We start from the raw sequence: 25,334 nt of genomic DNA on the forward strand, positions 1-25,334 counted from the left end.
ATCTATTTTATTTTAATAGAATAAATAATCGCGCTTTTATGAAAAACTTCAAAAAAAATTTCAAGTAAAGTTTCAAAATAAAATTTTAAGACAATGTATATTTTTATATTTAAAAAATATGTTATACTAGTATAAATAAATATATTATTAGTGCTTATCACGATTTATATTTTTTTTCTTAAATATTTTTCACTCAGTGTATACAATTGATATATTTTACTTTTTTTTGCCTTTTGGAATTTTGATATTTTATAAAAATTGTCAATACTAAAAAGAGAATAATTATTTATTATTCAATTAATTATTATTAATTATTTCATTATAAATTTTATTATAAATTACATTTATTTATTAATAGGAGGATTATGGAGAATGTTTTTTTTCTTATTTTCACGCATTAATATCTGAAGGACTCATTGAGTTAAGTTAGTGCAGAACAAAAATTTCGACTTGGGATTTTTCTCACGTATTACAGACAATTTTGGCCGCGGATGAGTTTAATGCAAATCGTAGATTACACTGTATATACATTACCACCCGTTCATTTCCATACGCTCGAAAAACTTCCCTATTTAACGAACGAGTCATGAAAGTTTTAGCATGCCATAAAAACGAGAAAAGCTCCGCTAACAAAAACAAAGCTACGGTACTCGGCTTCGGACGTGAATTTAAGACACGTATCTCTCTGCAAATGGGAAAGAGAAGGTACACTTTTATTTCGTGCATTAAGCATATCGTAGTCGAGTATTAATGCGAACGATAGCAGCAATGTAAAGATAAACGCGCAAAATATTCTATTTCCGCGGTAATCCATACCAGTAACCGGTACTTTTCGGTAAATTGAAATAGTAGACGTGTTGGCGAAGTTCTCGTTTGAAATTTCACATTGATCATCTCGGCGTAGCCTCGATTGCCCTAGAAAAAGATAGCTCGTCGTCCTACAAAGGAACGCGATAAAAATAAAGGGCAACAACCTGGTTGATGTGACCCGTCTCTCTCGTCTCCCCCTTTTCTAACGATAAAAATAATATCGTCAACAATTTACATATTTCCTGATCGAACACATTATCGCTCGTGCGAGCTCACGTGTGCATAAACTCGGCTATTGAGTGCACGAGAGGATCGTCGTGAATGCACAAAGAGAAAAACGATAGTCCCTGACATCACTTTGGAGACTCGCATTTAATATCATTACGTATTTTAGCGTTAGGTCATACATATATATTATCGTGGTGACTAAAAAAATCCGAATAAAACGGCGCCTAAGTAATTTATCCTAGAGAACGTGACGGGAAGGCACGTCGTGGCAGTAACTCCGTCGGCAGTAACTCCTCGATCAGCATATCACGGTGTCGCCTGGAAATAGAGAAACGACAATTATTGTGTTGTCGTGCACAAATCCTACGATTATCTAACGCGACAATCATCGCCGATAACTTACGGAACGCTCGCAAAATTTACTTTCCCTACATAAAACGCTCGGTTGCACATACGATCCCTTCGATATATTCCCTGATAAACTGCTATACATAAACTTTACAGGCAACTTCAGGTAAATTTAGCAACGTTGAATCCCTTGCGATCGACCAGATTGCACTCATATTTTTATCACATAGAATAACGAAATAGAAATAAGAAAATCTAAGTGCAACTTTTAATAAATTTGTTGCATCAATACAATACAAAATTTACGTTATTCTATGATGTAAACTTAATTATTGATTCAATACACAGTATAAACGTAAATAAAAATTGTAAGGTTTCCTTCATTAATTGTCTTGTGATAATTATGAAAGTCTATCGGAAAATATATAAACTTCAAACTGATATACGTAAACTTTGCAACGGCTTTAAGAAATATTAAATTACGAAATTCAACAATGTTAGTTCTCTTGTGACTGACCAGATTATACTCATATTTGTCATATGGAATAACGAAATAGAAATATGAAAGAGATACGGAAAAAAATGATCAAGATTTGCCTGCAAGCAATATATTATCATATTAGATTTCATATTAAATGTAATATAGTAATTTATAATAAATGCCAGCTTTAAAATCTCATATAAGTTTTGTAAATGCTTATTTGTGCGTCTAATAATATTCTTCGAATCGTAAAATATATTCATTCTACCTTCTTTTCTTGTTTAGTCTTGTTTTTGTGTACCGCATTCAAGTTCAAAACTATTGTTCTACACAGTATTATTAGATATATAACTATTATTTTTACAATTCCTTCCTCTTATCTCCTTCTTTTTGAATTTTGAAGTTCTATTAAAATTTCTAACATAACATATTAAGAGGATTATGAATAAAGTATGATTTCTTGTCACAAAAATAATTTCTTATGGCAATGAGAAGGATTGGAATCAATTATTAACTCATATGAAGTACTTAATATTTCCTTATCTCACTTATTGCATTTGCAGATGAAATAAGTCATGCATTTAATATTTATCCTTAACTGCAATTTGCTGATTGCAGTTAAGAATAAATATTAAATGCAAGTAGAACGTTGAGAAATAATCAAATTTTAAATAATGAAAATCTAAGTAGAACTTTTAATAAATTTGTCGCTGCATCGATATAACAAAAAACTTATATTATTGTATGATGTAAATTTAACAATTCAATATATTTGCTTTATAAAAGAATTAAAAGAATTGCGAATTAAAAGTAATTAAAATAATTGCAAAGTATTTATTATCGATTGTCTTACGTTATAATAATCATAAAAGACCTCTAGGTCTCTATCTAGGTTCTTCTTCTAAAACCGCGGTGTAAAAATACCGACTCGCGGCGAAAAATAACCGTGCAACCAAGCGGATGATATGAAACTTCTGAAATAGAGTAATCAATGTCGACAAAATAATTCCGCGACAAAGTCGACATGCGAAGACGCAAAAATACATCGCCGACGCGTATTTTTAATATTAATCTAACAAGAAAAATGGATTTCGTCAATAATATCCAATTAACGTCACATCGCAAATCCGAAACGGAGCGTTTGATTTCGCTTTTTCTTTAAGAATATATAGTTCATGCAAAAAGTAACTATAAAATAGAGATACACTAATATTCTTATTTTTCTACTTCTATAAACGACAGAAAAATCCTGATTGGTCCATCGATTAAAGTACACGTTTTATGTCTATGTTCATGGCAATCCATGCACGAAAGCCCCTACATCGGAAATGTCTTTTACTTAAGAGAAATCCTTCCGGTGTAAGGGAGCTAGAGTATAAGGACGTAAGCGGAATAATTTATTTCTCGACTTGATCCAAGTTTACTCCGCGTATTGTGGACGAACCTACAGGCGCGTGACCGACGTTGGAAGCGACGGCGGCGGCGATTCGTATTCCATCGTGAAATGAAACGAGTTTGAGGAGAACATCGCGAGCTATTATATCAACCGCCGTCGCCGCGTCGGTTGTTGCTGTTACACGATAGAAACAGCGTGGTGTGTACGTTGAAGGTGTAATACCGGCACCGAAGGCGGCGATAGTTCACCGGCAGCGGGAGACTGTCATAAGTGATTCGGTATGCGCATACGTGATGGTAGGTCGTTGTGTAAATGCCCACGATGTTCGATCGCCCGGCTGCATAGTCGCGATGCAAAATCCCCCTGTATGAGAGCGCCGTGCGAGCGCGGATGCATAGAAACAACGCCTTCCGCGAATGCACTACGACGACGACTGCCGGGAAAGTTTCCGCGATCGAACACGAAACGCAGGCAACCTATTGATCCCCTGAGAAGCCGCATTTTTTCTACTTTACGCCCCTTTTTCTTCCCCTCTCGCTGCACGGGGCGGGGAAGCGCGCATCGTAAATTCGCGAGTGCGGTCTTGGCCGGAACGCATCGTCTCGCGTCGCGTCCGACGATACGGAAATTTTCACGACGCGATCCATTAACTCGCTGAGAGAGTATCGGGCGTGTCCTACGACGCCGGAAGAAGCACGGAGACTCGTAAATTCGCCGTGTTGCGCGCGCGAAAACGCCCTGTCGCGGCTGATAAAGCGCGGAAAATGTCGAGACGTGATGACGTCGGCCGCGCAACTTACCCCACGAGTATGTATCGCCGGAAGGAAGAAAAATGCACGTTCTATGCGTACGAGATTCGTCAGCGGTACGATCGCGATCGTGTTAACTCTGACGGTCGTGAGACCGAAACGCTATTTTAGCAGGACTTGACGTGGTGAGAGACCGACAACAGGCGTCTTAGACGGAAACTCGATAAAGATCTTAGAGCGAGCGCGGCGTTGAACAGCAACGAGATTTATCCGCTTTAATTCCCAAGGAGATATGTGAGAACAGTACGTGATCTAACAGCGCGAATTTGCCCAAATATTTGTTATCACATTCCAGAGCCTTCTTTTATTAGGTTAACCTAGATTATTAATATTCGCCTTCTTGTGGCGGATACATTTATAGAAACTGTCCTTTCCATTCCGTTAGAATCGCCCCGTTTATATGGATTTTCGATATCATATTTCATATTTCCTAATTGAATATGGTTTCATTTACTATTCCTTCTTATTAATTTTTTGCTCAATAGAAAGGTTCTCACAAGAGAACCGCTTGCGACCATAGATCGATATTGTAATTTTTTTCTTTTTACTTGATAAAGTACCTCTTAAAAAGTATTTATGCCGCTTTATAAGTAAATGTAACAATTGAATCCAGAGATAAAGGGTGGTCCGTTTTAATCAACCCATTAGAATATCTCAAAAACCTTAAGTTTAAGATAAAAATGTTTCTTGTAAGTTACTTAGTTACTAGGGGGAAAAAGATGGTGATCTTGGCTGACCTGAAGAAGCTATCCTTAAAGTCAGGTCAAAGTGTAAAGGTATAAATCTAACCGTGCAACCTCTATATATCTTGCATAATGCTTGATCTGACCTTAAGGACAACTTCTTCAAGTCAGCCAAAATTACAATCTTTTTTCTTCCTAGTAACTAAGTAACTTTTATAAGAAACATTTTTGTCTTAAACTTAAGGATTTTGAGATATTCTAATGGGTTGATTAAAACGGACCATTCTTTATATCTGGATTCAGTTGTTACATTTACTTATAAAATGGAAAAAATACTTTTAAAGAGATACTTTATCAAATAAAAACAAAAAAATTACAATATCAATGTATAGTCGCAAGCGACTCCTTTGTCAGAGCAAATAATTAAGGAATGCCCTTCAAGCAAATATTAATAATCAACATTGAAAAAGCATGTTAATAATCGAGGATTAAGTGTAATAGTATAGACTCCATAAGCGAAATGTTAGCAGTATGCTGATTGACAGCAAATTTAATCCCACAACAAAACCATAGTTATCTATATCTATATTAAATTCATATTCTAGCAACAGGATCTACTGACGTGATTTGACGATAGATTGGCAGATCTCGCTGCCAAATTGCACGCAGCAGACTCTGCTTGCTCTGCCGTCAGACTACAGAATCTATTTACAAATAAACCTACCCAAAAGCTACATTCCTATTTCTTTCTAATTTGACACAAATGTAGAAATACAAAAAATATTTTTTCATTTTAGCCCACTTTGAGTTTCACGGGCAGTTTATAGCTTTTTAATGTTCTCACTCCTATCAACAACAAGTGTAACAAAAATAGACAAGAAATAAAATTGAATATAAAATATATACGTTTTTTATTTGTTGATTATGAAGTCAAATGTGTAAAATTATTTGTATAAATAACAAAATGTTTAAACAAAACATATAAAAAGTTGAAAAAAATTATTTATACAAATAATTTCTCGGTTTGGCCGAGATTCAAACCAATTTTGACTAATTAGCACATATTTGAAATATTTCGGTTGGAATTTTGGCTAAAGAAATTTAGAATGTTTCATGTCTCAGCTATGTCAATTTTCTTAAAATTATTTAACTATATCTTGTACTTAAATTTATTTCTTATGCATTTTTGTTGTTGATAGGAGTGAAAACATTAAAAAGTTATAAACTACCTGTGAAACTCAAAGTGGATCAAAATGAAAAAATATGATCTAAATATTTGTTGTACTTTTACATTTGTGCCAAATTAGAAAGAAATCGGAGTGTATCTTGAGTAGATTTACTTGTTAGTTTCTGACATCAATTTGCTAGCATAAGCATATCAGATAAGCTCTATCAGATTTCTGGCGACAGTTTGGCAACACCGCCAAATAAAACAGATCCTATGTGAGATTTGTAGCTTTTCTAGTATCAGAAATTTATAGCACATTCTGTTCAGAATCTGCCTACGCAGATTTATTTAACTGAAAAGTTACCTGCTGATCAGTCTTCGTCTGACAATGTAGCAAAATAAACTCTACGAGCGATGGGTTTTGCGTTTAGTCACACTATTTGATTGATTGATTGATTAAAGCATGCAATGTCGCAATGTTTACTCGTCATTTATCTATCTAATTTCTCATTTCTAGATAATTTTCGCTATGATTGCAAGACCACTTAATTAAATACAGTGTGTTTTTCCTTTGCAGGATGAACACACGGGTGTTACCTGAGAATATCTGCGCCATGTTGCTGGACGACCTGCAGTACGTCGCGAGGGACGGCTCGTAACATACCAAAGTCTGCATGGCGTCTTCGCACCAGTTCCAAAAGACGAGCTTCTGATCTCTCGCCGCCAGATCCGTCAACAGCAGCGTCAGGTTCTTCGCTACCGTAGCATCAATCCTCAGCACGTGACGGCCCTCCACAACCACTGGTAAGTTTCCTGACTTCTTGTCGCACCTGAACACGCAACAAAGTTGCGAATGGTCGTTCTCTCCCTCTCTGTCTCTCTCTTTCTTTCCATCGCGCGCTCGCTAATACGGGGTGCCCCAGGAAAAGCGCGAAGTACACGCGTCGCTACTCAGGAAGTTAGAAATCGATTTCTCCTTAGCGAAAGTCGAGACCTCGATAAACAGTTCTCGAGCTGTTACCCGTCAGAAAGTAGAAAAACATCTCTTGCGAATCAAGAATAGAACAGAGGCGCGAATGAAAAATAGATCACCGTTCGTCGTTTGCGAAGTCGCTCTTAAACGGGATCGTCCTCTAACGTAAACTGAGAAAAGAAAAGTGGTTGCTTTAATGAAACTTCGCTTAAACAAAATTTGCTCGAGCAAGCGTTTAATCACAATTAAACGAATTATATGGTTGATAAGTCATCAATGAATTAAATTATTAATGAATTATCAATGAATTAAATTTGGTCAGCAACTATATCAACGCAACTTGTCTTTGCATTAACGCGTCATTTGTTCGATAGGTGTAATATTTCTTTGAAGGTGGGTGATCGCGCAGATTTTGTCGATCCAATTGCTTCCTTCCTTTTTTTCTCAAAGCGATTCTCATTCGAGACTCACCGAGGTCTTGTCGTTGTCGTCGAAGTTCGAGAGGTCACGGCGGAAAGGGGGACAAGAGAAAATTGTTTCTACTGAACGATATTTTCACCTGCGATATATTCGACTGACGTTCGCGCGGAATAACGTTCGTTTTGCGCTTCTCCTCCGGCGCACTCCGTATCCGCTCGCATCATTTCTTACGCGGATCTGCGGCGGGACTTACCACGACATTACTCGCTCTCGGAGGTACTCCGCTGCCGGGTAGCTCAGGGATTGCTTGGGCGATACGTAGAGCACGGTCAAGCCATCGACGATCCGCTCTTCGATCAATAGACCGGGCCGGGCCGCGAAGTAGAGTAAGAGAATTAGATTTACCGCAACCCCAGCGATCATACCGTACTCCAGACCGACCGCCAAGCAACATAATAACGTCACCGTCAACGGCACCAGATCGATTTCTGCTCGTCGACAGAACAGAGGCGTAAAGAGAGAAAGAGAGAGAGAGAGAGATAGAGGTCGGATTAACTGCCGGATAATTTATAACGAGCTATACTTAACGCGCGCTTCGCGGTCGAATGCTACACTGTGTATCTCCCACGTTCCTGTATTATCCGCAATAATGAAGAACTGAAATTCAACGTGCCAGTCGCGGTTTCAGAAAATAGCGATCGCATTTCGAGTCAATGTAAATTCACTTGACACAATTGGCCGGGAATTTACTAAGTTCCCCCGATAACCGCGCTTATTTCCTCTGTTCTCTTTTCATTGTTCCAAGATGCAAAATTGATTTTACGACTTTCCTCGAATTTTTCGACTCAACAATAATTGATGAACAATTAATTAGTGTAACTGGAAACTTCTCGTGTAACTAATGAGTAGCTAATACCAACAAAGAGAGATTAAAGTAATTAATTAGTGAGTAACTAAAAACTCTCACTGAGTAATTAATGAGTAATTAATGAGTGACTAAAAACTAACGAGAAAGGATTTCATCGAGGAAACAATTATTATGCGACCTATTTCCAAAATTGCTCGATTTGATAATAATTAAATTGAATAATGAATTAACCTTTTCGTACCTTCGACCTTTCCAAAAGAGATATGTTTTACATTGAGGCGATTATAGAAATTTTTTAGACCTTCAAATTTATCATCAAAATTTAAATTCGAAGTGACGGACTCAAGATAGCGGTTATAAGAAATTCAATATTCATATCTTTAAATATAAGCTTGGATTAGGCTTTTTTTTCGATCATTGATTATAAATAGAATGTAAAAATTATAATTTAAGTACGAAAGGGTTCAGAAACACCGAAAACGAATCTCGACCGAGAAGCGCCTGAATGTAGAGGCTAACTGTTGGCGTCTTACTTTTCGTTCTCCAAAGAACGATGAAGATTTGCACCTCGAACATGTAGTACATAGCGATTATGATGACGGCCGCTAACGTGGCTTTGGGGATGAACGCAAAGGTGGACGTCAACAGGCCGCATGCTAAGAGCACCAAAGCGCCGGTGAACAAACCGCCCATCGGCGTTTTAACGCCGGAGGCGTTGTTAATGGCCGTACGGGTGAAACTTCCGGTGACAGGCATTGACTTGACGAGACTACCGAAAATATTGCAAAGACCCAGCGCCAACATCTCCTGATTGGCGTCGAGCGTCTTCCCTTTCGCTGCAAATTTGTTGCGTTTTTAAAGATGTAGCTTTAAACATTTTATCGCCTCGTAATCGAGAACGTTTCGGTACTGAACGCGACATCTCCAAGAGAAATTCATTTTAAACACGAGCGTATCATGTCCTCACCGAAACCTTTAATACGCGACATAATCATATATCGTATGTATGTGTGTGTGTGCGCGCGCCCATGTGTGTTATATGCTTTTATTTTATTATGGTCACTGTAATTACATTATTGAAACCGCAAATTACGAGCGTGCTAATGAAATTCACGAGAAATTCGATATAATACGATAATTAATTTTAAACGTCATCTCTTCACAACGACACATTTTTCTTTAAATATTGGATTGTGCGATAAGTAATTTCAGATTTTCAGATAAAATGAAACGACTGCACTGACTTATGTTGTTATAATTTTATAAAATAATCTGTGCGAAGAATGGCAGAGAGTCATAAATCAAAATGGCGCATATATTATATCGTAAAATTATAAAAACAACATAAAAACATAAACGTTTTATTTTGTCGGAAAAATCCGAGATTACTTATCACACAATTTAATAATTTTAAAGATTTCACACATTGCACATAATATGAGAAAAATCTCGACATAAGATTTCTTTGACGAGAAAGTGCAAGTCGTGATTTTGGTTTTACAGTATTTTTCTGCAAATTCCGTTAAACTTGAAGGACTTGAAGCAATCTGGAGGTATAACACTATTAGTAACAACTATAAGTTACTACTCTACTTTCATGCTGCAAATAATTAATTATTGCCGTTTCTATGTAGAGACATAAGAAGATTTGTTTCTGAATTGTTTATATTTGATTATTTCAGTAAAACCAATTCTAGCGTTACACTTCAAGATTCTTCAATGATCCTTCAAGTTCAACGGAATTTGTAGAGTCACTGTAGGACTAATATTTCGATTTCAGAGAAGGATATCGAAATCATGCTCTTTCTCTGTCAATCGGTCGATGTCAAGCCTCTCGTTTACTCACCGAATGCCTTCGCGATTGCGATGCTCTCTAAGATGGCGATGAGTGGCACAGAAACGATACTGCTGCCGAGTTCGCTGACCAACTCGAAGAAGGTGTACGTATGATTTCCGTTTACGATGGTGAACGGAGGCAACGAGACCGGCGGCAAACCCTCAGTTATGTTGCCCGTAATTTGGAAAGGCTTGATGTCGTGAGAGAATAGCACGTACGCTATGAGAATGCCTACCATCACGACTATTGCGTTTCTGGCTATACAAACCAGCCACATAAATTTCTCTAGAGGAGTTCCCAACTTCTTGCCGGGCAGTTTCTATTTTCAAATATTTCACTTTATTGATTTACTTCGAATATCTCATTGCATGTTTAATTATATCCCGTTAAAATAGACGACCAAGCTAAAAGTAAACGTTCGTGCGCTTCATTAAAGGTCTAAAACCTTTTTTCACGTAAGCATCCCCTTCAGGTATTTTGGTAACAATTAAATACATAAAACAAATTTAGTTCTTATTTAAATAGAACAATATTTTTAGAATCAAACTAAAAGATAATACTGCATATACTGAGAGAAAAAAATGGTCGATCCAACTAAAATTATAGTTATTTTTGACTTCAGGCATATTTTTTATAGTAAAATGGTAGTATATAAAGTTATTCACACTAACATTACAGTAGAATTTTAAAAAATAGTTTTCTTTATCATAATTTATGATAATTATTTCTTTATGATAATAGTTACAAATACCAAACATTTTTTCACAATGTAGATGACATTTACTAACAACTAATTGGATATTCACAAATACACTTAAATCAACAATAAAAATGTTCGTTAAAAATGTTTTTAAAATTGACCATTTGACCAAAAATATCAATCGAAGATCGAGTGCATTCTCCCCAGAACGAATTTCATAACGATAATCTAATTAATTATACGATACGTAATCTAATTAATTGTACCTTGAGAAGAACTAGTACTGTCATTGAGCACACTCCTAACAGCGTGTCCCAAAGTTTTGTTTCGTTCCCGTGCTTGATAATTTGCGAGATAGCATCGATAAAGGAATCGCTACGACCTTTTATGCCCAACAAAGTACCCAATTGGGAAGTAGCGATAATAACGGCCGCGGCGTTACTGAAACCGCAAATTACGGGCATACTAATGAAATCCACAAGAAATCCCAGATGAAGCAGTCCCATGGCCGTTATCAAAGCGCCCGATAAGAAGCATAAGAGCACCTGAAAATGATTTTATCCGCTCCTTATCGAGCCTCATTTATAAATCGTAACGGCGGCAAATTTTCCACTGACGAATAACAAAAATATTTTGTGTTTTCTGAGAAGATAACGGGTTTGCCGAATAAGAAATAAGGTTTAACATTAAAAATCGAAACAAATGTTTCACAGGATATAGTTACGCGGTTGGCAAATGGGATTGTTTAAATATTCGTGTGCATGAAAGAGAGAGAAAGAGAGAGAGAGAGAGAGAGAGACAGAGAGAGACAGAGGTGTTGAACGAAATAGATTGTACGCGCACTGAAAAACTCATTTAGTTGAGTTAACCAAAATTTGGTTAAAATAAGATGGAACAAATATTTTGATTGTGAGAACCAATATTTGGTATTTTGAACCAAAGGTTTGATTTTTTGAAACAAAAATGAAACAGGTTTAGTTTCAAAGAATCAAATCTTTGGTAGAAAGAACGAAATTTTGGCTCTTACCGAAACATTTGTTCGATTTTAATCAAATTTTGATTAACCCAACTAAATGAATTTTTCAGTGCGGCGCAAGGAGAAAAGAGGAGATTAAAATTCGGGGCTATGTTAATAAATTCTACTTACGGCGAAATCCTTGCCCAGTTTCGTAACGTGCTGTTGCGTCAATAAAGCCATTATCGCGGTAGGGCCCACCGTGACGTCCTTGCTACTGCCGAAGATCAGATAAACGAAGCATCCCATGAAACCGCTGTACAGGCCGTACTGAAGTTTTCAAAAGTTCACCTAACGAGAAACGCCTTTCCAACTATCGTAGATTAAACGGGAGAGTTACTCTCGGCGAGCATTCTCAAAATATCCGGCGGGGAATTCAATTATCTCGCGGAAAACCGCGAATAATTGCGCGATTGCGAAATCATTGTCACGGTTCCGCGAACTCTAATTCTCCATCTGCTACGAAAGTTTCTACTTTACTATATTCGGAATAGTTCGGCCGTGTACGAATCGATAGGATGCGCGCAATCTCGCAAGCGAGCTGAACGAAAATCGTATTTCTGAAGAATCTTCTCGCCCGATCTCATGAGAAAAAGCAAAGAGAGAGAAAGAGAAATGCCACCGTGGTTAACGAGCGCGAGTTCTGAAGAGTATAGATTTCTGTTGGTCGCACAGATATCTAAATTTAGTCTTAGACAGTAAAATGGCGGACGCTACGTTTGAACGTTTGAAAAGTGATGACTGCCATCGATATTTTTGTCTACGCTGCGAGAGGACCGCTCTCGTATTCCGTGTGAAAGAATACTAGATCGCGCGTTTCTGTCTCTATCGATTTCGGAGCGACATGAGTAATGGCGTTATTTCGCAAAGTAATTGCACGAAAGAAAAGTAGATACGCTTGTGAAAAGTATTTTTTCGCACACTTGAATTTTCGATAACTTTTCCGCACATTTGAATTTTGGTTCAGCTAAATTGTATATTTGGATCGCACACTTGCGACACTTCGATTAACTTCGATCGATTTACCGGAATGTCTCGCGGTTTCTCGATCAACTTTGTGGAGAATTCGCGAGATGCGCGTTGATATCTAATGATAGTTTCGCGAATAATTTCCCGAGACGTCGTTCATGCGATGAGAAGTTTGCACGCGGCAAGTGCGCGCTCGCAAGAACACTCGTGTCGCGTACGCACCTGAGCCGGAAGTCCAGCCACTATTGCATACGCTATGCCCTGCGGTATCGCGGTCAGACCCACTGTCAACCCCGCCAAAGTGTCCTGCAGAAGTTTGGTCCAACTGTACAGAGGCAGCCATGCCAGGATCGGTATCCTCCGTACGAGAACCCCCTTGAGGTTGCAACTTCGAGAGAACGAGACACTCGGCCCTATGATTTATAAAACGACCATACGAACGTGAAATAATCACGAGAAAGCGGTTGAAAGACAAAATTTGCAACGGTCTCAAAGCGACAATTAGTCCGCACGGATGAGAAATATCTATTATAAAGAGGATAATAGTCAAGAGTAATCAGCAAATATTTAATTTGAATTACCACAACGACAATGCCATGAAAGAATGATCCTTGATATACTTGAAAAAAGCAATACGTCAATCACGTTCAATACAATGCAATCATGTTCAATATAATCCTTTTAATTGTGCTTCATTTATCGCGAAGCTTAATTAGCAGAACGTTGAGATATTGAAAGTGCAGAGAACCATGAATGAAATCACGAGATAACGATCTATGAAACATTAGTTTAGAAAAAATTACATTAATTACTTTCAATATAGATCGCAATTAGCGATATCGCTCAGGTTGTTTAACGCGTTATCAAAGCATGCGCACAAATTTGATACGTCGATCAGAAGCTGCGTTTAAGCAGCTTATCGTTACTGCTACTGTATCGTATTATACAGAATGCGTGAACGAGAGAGAGAGAGAGAGAGAGAGAGAGAGTGTGTGTGTGTGTGTGTAAAATTATTAACTAATCATAGTCACGCCTGTCGACGTTCCAACGATAGTTGCGATAACGAGGGCTGCGCGAGCACGATATTACAAAATCGCTATGTGCAGACGCAACTTTCTAATAACAACTACACCTTCCATCCGACCACGTAAATTCACCCTGTAATACGCATTTAATTAATCGTGCCGCGTATCGATCATTTAAGTGATTATACGTACACAGTGTCATGTTTCCGACACGCTCTGGTTTTCCTCCAATGCGTTACCCAAATCGAATGACGCCCGCTCGTAAAATTGCTCAGAAGACGGAAACGCAAACGCCGGTAGAACGAAAAAACGGACGGCTGTTTGTGACGCGAACTATCCCGACGAGGTGAAGGGCGAGAAAAAAATCCGCGAAATCTCCTTTCTCTCTCACGGACCAGTCCTCTATTCAGCGTCGCACAGCGATTCCAAGATCACGTCGAACACTGACACCTTCGTGACTGACACATTCGTGGACTCACAGAGTCCCCCCTGATAATCCACCACGACGTGCTGGAACGCGACCATTTCTCAAGTGTTACAGATTAGCGACATGATAAAGCGTTAAGGTGCCATTCGGGTACCCTGGAGATAACGCTGCCGACAAACAAACAGTAATGTGACAGTAATGTGTCAAAACTGACTGTCGATTCACAATCGCAATCTGATTCCCATAAAATGTTTAACAACCTTGTCTCGTGACCGCCCAAGTATTAGCTATCATGCGATAACGTCACATTATCATATATATATCATCGTGGTAACGTGAGATACGTCTATATGATCGCTAGATTAGTCTGGCAAAGCTTTTCGGCTAATTTTGATTATTATCGAGTAGTCTTTTCCGCATCGTCGGAGGTGTTTCATCACGCTACACTGAGAAAAATCTTGTAATAGTTAACAAATATATTTGCTTGAGTGTTTCAATGCAATATTTAGTAATTATTATCGAATATCGTAATAATTACCTACCGGCTGGTAATAATTGCAAAACAATTAGTAAAGTCAATTTTTTATTTAATTGAATTGATTAAATAATTTGATGAATAATACCAAATAATTTGGTCATATAATTACTAAATTGTTTGATTATTACCAAGATATTTATTTTGTTTATTTATTATAATGTAATAAATATCACTAAATAGTTTGGTGAATAATACCAAATAATTTGGTCATTACTAAATTGTTTGATTATTACCAAGATATTTATTTTGTTTATTTATTATAATGTAATAAATATCACTAAATAGTTTGGTGAATAATACCAAATAATTTGGTCATTACTAAATTGTTTGATTATTACCAAGATATTTATTTTGTTTATTTATTATAATGTAATAAATATCACTAAATAGTTTGGTGAATAATACCAAATAATTTGGTCATTACTAAATTGTTTGATTATTACCAAGATATTTATTTTGTTTATTTATTATAATGTGATAAATATCATTAAATAATATAGTTTTATTTAACAAATTGGTAACATGTACCACGTAAATTAGTAATAGCCACCTAGTCTTAGTAACAATTATTAAGCCTTGCTAAAATTATTTGTTAAAACTTACCAAATTATTTAATTATATTCACCTACACACACACGCGCGCACGCGTGTTTAGTAGAAACTATTTCATTAAATCAGTTGATAACAAGTAACTATTATCCGGACTTAATGTATTGTTACATCTTTAAATCTTTCTTGCAATGTATTACAACGTATTGCAACATACTTTCCAAAAATGATGCAACAAGGAAAATCTTTATAAATCCGATTGCCCTCTTTCTCTCTTTCTAAAAGTAAATTTATTGGAAACGTCACTAATATTTTATCAAGAGACAGATCAATAGTATGTTCTGAGTATGTTCTGAAAGTAAAAGAATCATAAAGGAAATTACGTATTTTTTTAATTAATTAATTATCTTGCGTGGAGAAGCGGTCGCGAAATATTAAACACGAATCAGGTGTATATGTTTTGGAGACGAGAGGGAAATACACATCACAGCCGTCGAATTTCGTTTCCGTCTGGACGACGACGGGAAAACGGAGCTGTCAAGATTAATTGGACGCTGTCGTCGAGACGTCATTCGTGGAAGAGAGATTTTGATTAATCACCGGAGCACATCGAGTCGTTGATCTGACATATTTGTCGAGCACGTACGACTATTACATGCCGCGAAAGACAAATAAACAGTCATAGGAAGCACCGCTGTCTGCGAGATTCTGATAACGGCTTAAAACAGAGAGAGACCGTCATTTAACTGACTGACATAACACAGTCCGTTTTTGCTTATCTCTTCAATATTAATTACATGTTTATTGTGCAGGACGTATTAACTGAGAAAGTCAATCGATACACAACACATGATCGAACATATCCGATGAATATAAAAGTACTAATGCTCTAATTCTGGACATTCTTACCATTTTGGTCTTTAAAAAAATATAAGTATTTAAATTTTTAATATATAAAAAAAAATATATATATATATTCTATTTTGAAAATTTAAATATTCATATTTAGAGATTAAAACAATAAAACTATCCAGAATTAGGTACGTATCCTGAAATTGGTGCATTTATCTTACGTAAAATCTGTTTTGGAGTAATTCTTTACGCAGGATATTTATTTGTACGAAATTTTTACCGAATATTTTAAATTATAGCAAAGTATATTTAGAAATTTTCTTTTTTTTTAAATATATGAAATCACATAAAATATATTTGCATTAATCTTAGATTTACGGGCACTCATGTGTCTTGGCACATGGAAATTTTTTAACAAAAAAATAATTTTTGAGAAAATAGTTTCATGTCAAATTTTGCTCATTCATTTCGTATTCACGTGTTTTCGGAAGAAAAAAAAACACCCTTTTCGCAGTCGGTAGGACTCGAACCTACGCTCCCAGAGGGAATCTGATTTCTAGTCAGACGCCTTAACCACTCGGCCACGACTGCTACGTTCAGTTAAGTTTCACACACGTGTCGAGAGCTATGTCATATATCAAACACACATGTCCCGATATATATCTGCGTCACGAAATTTCCACGGCCGCGTTGTAGCATATCGGCGAAGCGAATCGCGATCGATAATCGAAACACAGCAAACAAATAGACAGATCTCTGAATAAAACATTTCGTAAACAAAACTTGCAGCTTGCTATATTCCCACGCGTGATCTTGGCAACGTATAAAAAAATTAGCATAACTGGCCACGGTACGCAAGAATGATTCAACTCACATGGAGTATGTTTCGGAAAAAATGAAGAAAATTTTGATTTTATCTTAATCAAATATAATATAAAATAAAATTTTTTTCTTCACTGATGATTTTAAAAAGTATAGACAACATTGAGGTTCTTCGCAATCGTTCAAGAAGTCAAGCGTGGTCAGTCTTCTCTTTAAAAGCTTCTTTTTATTCATTGACAAGCTTAACGCTTGTCCTTAAAGAGAATTGTTCTTAAAGAGAAAAAAACTGAAAAATGGATAAAAAGACGCAATTAATAAAAAAATGATGCAAAGTAGAAAGTGAAAATTGTCTTTTAATTAATTTTAGGCGTCCATACGACTTGGATCTTTTTTATTTTATGTAGAAAGAAGTATCCATTGGTAATAAAAACTCAAAATCGCATCGGATCGTTCCTCTCTGATGAAGCTAACTGAAATGTTTGCGAAACGTCGGAATCAAACAAAAAAGAATTCAGGCGGCTTAAACGCGGAAACCAAATCTAATAAAAACTAAAAAATCATAATTTTGTGAGTTGGTCGAAAGAATAATTGATTTAGCTAAAATTATAGATGTTTTAGTGCCAATCGTATTTTTTGTTGTTCTAACACGAAAATGATAATAATAACATATATATAAGATTATTATCATTAACATTATAGTAGAATTTAATAAAAGAATTATTTCCTTAATCATAATTTATAGCAATTTTATTTCTCTATGTGATTATGGTTACAAATGCCAAACATTTTTTTTCAGTGTTGCATAACTGTGACCAACCGATATAAATAAAAAAATCGGACAGAAAACACAATGAAGAAAAGAAAAACATAACAAAATATAATATAATAACACAATAGAAATTAATTAATAATCCAATACTGGATCAAATGAGGTAAATATATCAATACCCGGACATATACCTAATTCCGGACACTCTTATTATTTTGAATATTTCTCTAAATATTTCATCTTTCAACATACACTAAATATAAATATTAAATGTATATATACCACAATATATATGTATTGTACGTTGAAAGTTGAAATATTCATATTCAAATATAAAAATAATAACAATGTCCGGAGATAGGTACATGTCCGAGCATTGGTACATTTATCTTATACATGAAGCTGCCTAAAGACCAAAATAAAATTTAAATATAATGTTCTGCTTGATGTATACTTTTAAATTTTGCATCAATATTAAATTATCTAGAGTATGCATCAGCCATTTCAAATTCGCAAATCATTAATCGCCGAAAATATTTGGTGCGCAGCTTGTGATCAAGCAATTATTATATATATTATATATATATATATATATATATATATTGCACGATATCTTAAAAAAATTACATAACTAAGAATCTCTCTCTATCTCCTACTTCTCTCTCTCCCTTGCAATTGCTCATTGAGCGACTTTGTTCCGCTGAACGAAGTCAACAACGCTCCTCCGACATCTAGTCACATGCATAATAAATGCATATACGTCATAACGTGGAGAATGACGCGTCACGACGCGGAAAGCGACGATGCGCCAAAGATCGCGAGAGGATCGGGACGAAACTTACTCGGGAGGAGCGGCGTAGTCTCGCGAAATCTCCCACGTGGAAGCGACATTTCTTCGCGGTCACAGAGAGGTGCGTTACTTTAACGACAAAGTCGTGCAAACCACACGATCGTGCTCCCGACACGGGAGAGCACCCGGACACGCTCCCGATACGGGAATCGCGCATTCTTCGACTGGAACAGAGAGACCAAGAGAACGTCGATAAAACAGAACGCACGATCGAGCGCGATCGTCGCGTATCAACGCCGGTGATAATGAGCGAGTTGAGGCGAGTGAACGGTGATGCAGACGGATACGACCTCGAGCCTGACGTCTGACGGACGCACGCGCGCATGATATCGTCTCTATCGTGCGTCGGGATTTTTTCTTCGGGTTAATAGAACACATATTGTTGCATCGCGTGGACTCGCATAATATAGCGGCGACCGTTTCAAAAGGAGCCTTGACTAATGCACTGAGAGAAAAAATATTTAAAAAATATATAATATTTATTCGGTGGGTACTGATCACATATCCACTTGAATCTAAATTTTTTTACTTTTATAAAAGTATAAATATTTTATACTTTTATAAATGAAACAGACAATTGCTTTCATGAAGAACTACACGGAAAGAATTTTATGATAAAAATTACTAGAAAATTTTGCAACCGAGGAATAAATCGACATTCTAATTTTGGAAAAACTTTTGTGATATTTAACACATTTTACATGTCCCAATTTATCTATTCGAATTTTTAAATCGATTTAACACAAGGCAAATACATAAACAAAGAACACAATTTATCTCCTGTACATTTCATATTTAAAATATATAGAAAATATCATTAATATAACATATATTTATATATAGAATACATATACATATACATATATTTATATATGTGTTATTTTAACACAATTTATATGATTTACTGGAGATGATAAATATGAATTTCAGGATAATCAACAAAAAATACGACAACAAAATATTAAATTAATACACGAAGACGTTAGAAATTCAACACGAAAATTCTTACACAGAACAATTTGAATACAAATGTAATATCACAAAATGTACGTGTAGATTATTATTAACGTTGTTTTTTGTCTATTATTAGCAAGGATGGCATAACTCGTTCGCGTACCATGAAATCACTTTCAAATTATTGTTCTTGTTACGTAAATTAGTCACGTAGGTTGTCGGGTCCTGAAAATGAACCGTGCGAAGCATAAAACTTTAGGTGCTTTAAATTGAGGCTTGCTACGTTCATCATCAGAAGATTGAACTTGATTGAGTCAATTTTTTACTCATTAGTCTCAATTTAGAGGTAATTTAGCTGCTGTAATATCGTAAGAATTACATTTTAATACCATATATTTTGTGCATTTTAGTCATTTATTATTTACTTTAAGATCAAAGGAAGGAAACGTTATGATTCTTCGTCCATAAATAATATTTCGTTGGATAATCCCAACCATCTCTTGATGAAACAATCTTAATAATAAGAAGTTTGTCATTTTTCAGAATCCATCCGCTGGATCCGCTGAAGTCTACTTGACGGCAACGATGTGGATCTTCCGGGGGACGTGGATTACGCGGAGACAACAAAGACCGTCGCCTGCCAGCGCGCTGGGTAAGTGACAATGATTAACGCATTACTAATTGCAATCTAATCAATGCGTGATAACGTAGCTCTCCGCCGTCGTCGTGGACGTTCTCGCTTTAAGTCGCGAAACGATTGATGCAAAATCTGTCGGTGCGGCGATTATCCGTGAGATTATCTGGATAAACATCAGTCTCGAGATAATCACGATATAGACTACAAGGAAATTATAATATAATTTCGTAATTACACTTGCGATACAAAGATCTCAGACACTTCCGCTCTTCGAGTTTCTTTGCTTACATTATAAATACAGACTCTTGAACACTAGAAGAAATCCCTCGGTTATCAAAGCAAAAGCACACTTAAAAATTATATTTGCTATTTTGGTCATCGTTAAGGAAATAGATCGAGCAGTTATCGTTGTAAATCATTTCTCATCATTCATCATTTTAACAAATTTATTGCCTGAGATACAAATCACATTTGTTCTCGTCTATTTTAGTTAGGTTAGTTTAGTTATATTTCCATTACAGTAGTGTAGCTCAGAGTTGCAAATTGAAGGTAACAAATCATTTTTTTTCACTACATTGAGAGAAAAATATCTAAAAATATCTAAATATTTTTTTTATTCAGCGGGCACAATAATATATTTACTTTTATCAATATAAAATATTTTTTCAAATAAAAGATATATTTTTTTAAAACGTTAATTTTTATGAAAGCAACTGTTTATTTTTTTAAATGAAAGAATTTAGATTTAAGTAAATAAGTATATCATTAGTGTATTCACCAAAGAAATATTTGCTATTTTTTAGATATTTTTTTTAGTACAAGATTATCTGCTGTCCCAAGCCATTTATTACAACTACTGGTATTTTCTTAAATTAGCAAAATATTTTCTCTCAGTGAATTTGTATCTTTAAAAATTCCATCCATAGTTCAGTTTTCGGATTTTATGAAAAATCCTTTTGGATTTTCGGATTCAATGTGTACTTGCGCGATTACAATGCACGATTTTTAATAAATATGTTTACAATTTTATGATTTTTTCAAGTAGGTCTGTTCAATTAGATAATTATTAAGTAATGTAATAAGTAATTTCGAATTTTGCAAGTAAAATGATTATATTTTTACGTCGTTTAGTAATTTATGCGAAGAATGGCAGAAAGCCGTAGGTCAAAGCAGCGTGTACAACTCATTTTGCAAAATTATATCGATATAAAAATATTATTGTCATTTCATGCGCAAAATTCCCAACATTGCTTACATAATATTTTGCTCGGGCAGCGCAACAGTTGTTGCACCGACCATGTAGTCGTTTGTAAACAAATATTTTCGGCCCGGAATATCGCGGAACTATGTTCGCCCCCCACCATTGCTAGTTAAAAAATAAAAATGCACGTTCGGTGAACGATGTCCCCTGAAGCATATTCGACGAACTACGGTGCTGTGCAACACGCGTATGCAACGTATCACGAATCAAATTTCGCTTAGCTTATCAGCCGACCAGCGTATGAATGTAGTGGAAATCTGCGTCGGTGTGAAAAGGACTTGCCATTTGTATTCGATATCATAAAAAAAACGTATCCAGCGCGCTTACAGATTCGCGCATTTTTCACGCGCGTCGTGCCGAGATTTCAGTCAATCTGCGATCAAATCAACGATCGTAATTATCCGGAAGCTCTCGGTAGTTTGCGCTCAATTAGCGCATAGTTTTACATTGTAAGTGGCGGCTAACTTGGGAATCGCGCGTGTGAGGTAGATCCGTGCTCACGAGAGCGCAGTATCATGAAGCAATTAAGTACGATCTCGATGAACTATTAAAACGCCCGGCGGAATTCGCTCGCGACTCTCGCCACGCAATCCATTTCCACGACACTTGGCAAAAGTCCACACGAATACAGATGTGGAGCGTGGAACGCGGCAAAGGGAGACGGGTGGAGGAGGATATTTTACGGGGAAATACCGATATGCGTCTTGTTTTCATGATTTGCGTTTATTTCGGATTTAATCTGTTCCCAGTATCTCTTGCTTATCTCTCGCGAACAAATCGTTGCTACAAAACAATTTATTATGTTTCATGACATTGAAGTGACAATAGAGACACATACGTCGTGTCTTTTCTGTCCTATCTCTCTCCGTAACTTGACAATTTTTTTGTTGTTACGCGACAATATTCCGTTTGCAACAGTTTAATGCATCAATTGCTTTCCTGATTTTTTTGGTATGCACAGAAAAATATTCTGCTACTAAGAAAAGCGATTACTCAGTCCACTTTCCTTCTTTTAAGTGATGGTTATTTTCAATAAAAAATATTTTATTAATATACCTCATCGAGTATATCAAATTTGAGTAAAGTTTATTATCATATTATTCAAAATATAATGTCTTTACAAGAATATTACAAATGTATCGAAGAAAATGTTGACTTAATTGTAAGTAAATCAAATTTTTGTTTTAATTCAATATTCTTAATTGAAATGTTAAACTTACTAGGATTTAAAATATATTTTGGATAAAGAATGCAGCTCAATTTTTCAAATTCAATTAGAGATACTCCTCAATTTCTTTATATTCAATTTCCTCTACAATTAATTTTTATTAATTTATTTATTTATATCAAGAATCATATCACTCAAGTTCTCGTTGAGAATGACAAAATCATGGCAGTGGCCGTATCCGAGATATCAAATGAATATACATAACATAAAATGGCCCAAATGGTACACTTTGAATCTCATATATTTTTAATTTACTCGTGATTATCTTTGATTTTATAATAAAATTAATTGGGAAATCGAATATACACACACACACACACACCCATACGGAGAAATTAGAGAGCATTGCCTATAGCTATTTGACCGCACTCTTTGACGCTGATGAGTTTATGATAGATTCGCAAATATGAACTTATGAAATAATTAAGACAAATGATATTTACTTGAATGCAGCATTTTTTGTTTATACAATTAAGTTTATACTGAACCAAGAAATTATCCGCGAACTGCTTACTAATTTGACCTTTAGACGCTTGTGGTTACAAACAAGCAGTGTGAATTACACCGAACGAAACGAAGGCGATTTTGATAACTAGATACTTAATGATGCCGCCATTAAAAAAGGTAAAAAAGGAAAATAGACGAGAATTAAATGATGACGATGCAGCTGTAGAACGCGGAAAATGTTTGTCAGTCGTTAAAATGCACGGCATTTTTTTTTCTTTCACTGCTCGTCGATGATTCGTATCAAAACATAATGTAATCGCAATTGTTGTTTCAAATGCCGGTATACGGTTTGCGCAAACGAAAAACCGCATTCCGTTTTTACGTAATCGATCACGTAAGCGAATGCGACGCTGTCGCATTTAGTAGGGCGAAGATGTTCGTCGTGTAGTATACATTATGTCCGATGGAACGATCGATCATCTCCGTCGATCTGATGGCTTATCGACGAAAACGTAGCACGCGGATAACTCGAGTATCAAGCTTTTTATCAATCGATGCCAAAATTGAGCACGGAGAGAATTTTATCATAAACATTACATTACTATTCAATTATATATTTCACAGTAAAATTTATACTAAAAATATTACTATAAAATTTTATAACCAAGAGAAATAGGTCGATATTTTTCAATGATTTGTTATACTTTCATTTCATACATGCTATTTATATTTTTATTTATTATATATGTTATTATATTATATTTTATTATATTATATTATATATATATATATATATATATATATATATATATTATATTTATTTTTTATTAATATATAATATATATTATAATATATTCTTTAATGTGTTATATTTATTTTTTACTAATATATATTTAATATATATTTATATTATATATTTAATTTATATATATTTATTAAACATTTTTAGATTTTTATATTATAATGAAAATATGAAATGTGATATTAAAAAATTTGTTATGTTCTTAATGAAATTTTTTTCTGTTTCTTAACAAGATGGACCTTACACTGAGAGAAAAGATTGATCTGATTAAAATTATAGTTATTTTTGATATATTTGTTGATTATTCTAACACGAGAATAATAGTAACATGCGCCTAAAAAGTAATTATCACTAACATTGTAGTAGAATTGAATTTAAAAAAATGTTTTTCTTGACCATAATTTGTAATAATTATTTCTCTACATGATTATAATTACTAAACATCTGTCTTTCAGTATACTGACAGTCTGTTTTTAGAATAACAATTCCTATACTACTAGAAACATAGTAAAATTAAAAAGAATTTATATGAAAAGAAAAAATCTGTAACGTTCTCTCCGTGAAGACTTTTGTGAAATTTCGCGAAAATAATTCTACGTATTGGACAATTAAAGAGTGGAATTATATAGAATTTTCGCTGATGTTTTACAACGGCGCGATATTAAATCAATGTCGGTTGAAATTATTGTGATAATTTATCAGTATTACTTTTATTATAATATACCGTTATTAATAAAAATATCACGCGATATCAACACGATTTATGTCGTATCATATTATAATGTCGTATCATATTATAATTAAAATTTATTATACAAAATCTCATCGTTCTCATTATATAGAGAACGCAACAGTGTATCATTTTATCACTTTTCGTAATTTGAGCAATTATAACAATGCTCGCATGAAAGCACATGTGTATCCTGTTTTGACGCGCTCGAAATAATCGATCGATCCCTCCATCCACCGTTTGAACGAAGAACGGCAAAAAAATTTCCGCCGATTTTGCAACAAATCGTTCATGCGGATCGATCATAAAGCATATTACGTAAGGTATCGTTCGATCGTAACTGACCGGATTTTTTTTCTATGCGCGCGAATATGACTCCTTTCGGAGACACGAACATTCCCATTGTCTTCTGCATGTTATGAATCACGCAAGTGATTCACGTCATTGAATGGCGAAGATGTTTTGCAATATTACTTCCTCTCTTGCATTATCATATGCACGAACTACATGAATGTCTGCGCTTAGCAGATGCACAAAATGATCCAATGGGGAACTGACGAAACGACAAACTTTATTAAGCACGAAAAAACGAAAGCGAAAAGGACAAATAAAATGAAAATTTACGCAGACTGTTCGTAGCAAGATTTATACAAATTTATTAAATTAGACGACCTTCGGAATTGCGTATGGAAAATTTGAAATTTATTGCGAAAACCATTGCAAGAGGGGGGAGAGGAA

General features: G+C 35.3%; 2 protein-coding genes and 1 non-coding gene across 6 annotated transcripts in view; 1 reads left to right on the forward strand and 2 right to left on the reverse strand.

Moving 5' to 3' along the window:
- Positions 1-479: 479 nt before the first annotated feature.
- On the reverse strand, positions 480-18,699 carry LOC116846750 (sodium-independent sulfate anion transporter-like). Of its 4 annotated transcripts, none has more exons than XM_032820993.1 (9): positions 18,530-18,699; positions 12,928-13,118; positions 11,869-12,006; positions 10,988-11,266; positions 10,031-10,340; positions 8,718-9,020; positions 7,570-7,804; positions 6,521-6,753; positions 480-1,356 (listed from the first exon to the last, which is right to left on the reverse strand). In XM_032820993.1, exons 1-9 carry the CDS (start codon positions 18,576-18,578, stop codon positions 1,337-1,339), a joined length of 1,758 nt encoding a protein of 585 aa, XP_032676884.1. In that variant the 5' UTR covers positions 18,579-18,699; the 3' UTR covers positions 480-1,336. The 4 variants fall into 4 exon arrangements, with proteins under 4 accessions (XP_032676884.1, XP_032676885.1, XP_032676886.1 ...); XM_032820994.1 differs by lacking the exon at positions 18,530-18,699 and adding an exon at positions 13,923-14,261; XM_032820995.1 differs by lacking the exon at positions 18,530-18,699 and having other exon boundaries at positions 11,869-12,027; positions 12,928-13,068.
- Positions 16,606-16,687, reverse strand: Trnas-aga. The gene has a single exon. It is a non-coding gene; the product is annotated as a tRNA-Ser (tRNA).
- A 1,330-nt stretch (positions 18,700-20,029) lies between the features above and the next one.
- Positions 20,030-25,334, forward strand: part of LOC116846754 (sodium-independent sulfate anion transporter-like) — a 44,744-nt gene continuing 39,439 nt past the window's right edge. The window contains exon 1 of the mRNA XM_032821003.1: positions 20,030-20,143. The gene's annotated coding sequence lies outside the window, so the exon portion shown is untranslated. The remainder of the gene's footprint in view (positions 20,144-25,334) is intronic.

This window comes from Odontomachus brunneus, unplaced genomic scaffold (genome assembly GCF_010583005.1).
Source record: "Odontomachus brunneus isolate Ranch 3 - 2012 unplaced genomic scaffold, Obru_v1 Obru_scaffold_069, whole genome shotgun sequence".
In the NCBI taxonomy this organism is placed as follows: domain Eukaryota; kingdom Metazoa; phylum Arthropoda; class Insecta; order Hymenoptera; family Formicidae; genus Odontomachus; species Odontomachus brunneus.

Excerpts from the sequence above, each read along its gene's own strand:
- LOC116846750 (XM_032820993.1), bottom strand. The coding sequence starts at position 18,578 with ATGTCGCTTCCACGTGGGAGATTTCGCGAGACTACGCCGCTCCTCCCG. Across the intron at positions 11,267-11,868 it reads AACTGGGCAAGGATTTCGCC|GTGCTCTTATGCTTCTTATC; the intron begins GTAAGTAGAATT and ends AATCATTTTCAG. Across the intron at positions 10,341-10,987 it reads CAGTACTAGTTCTTCTCAAG|AAACTGCCCGGCAAGAAGTT; the intron begins GTACAATTAATT and ends ATTTGAAAATAG.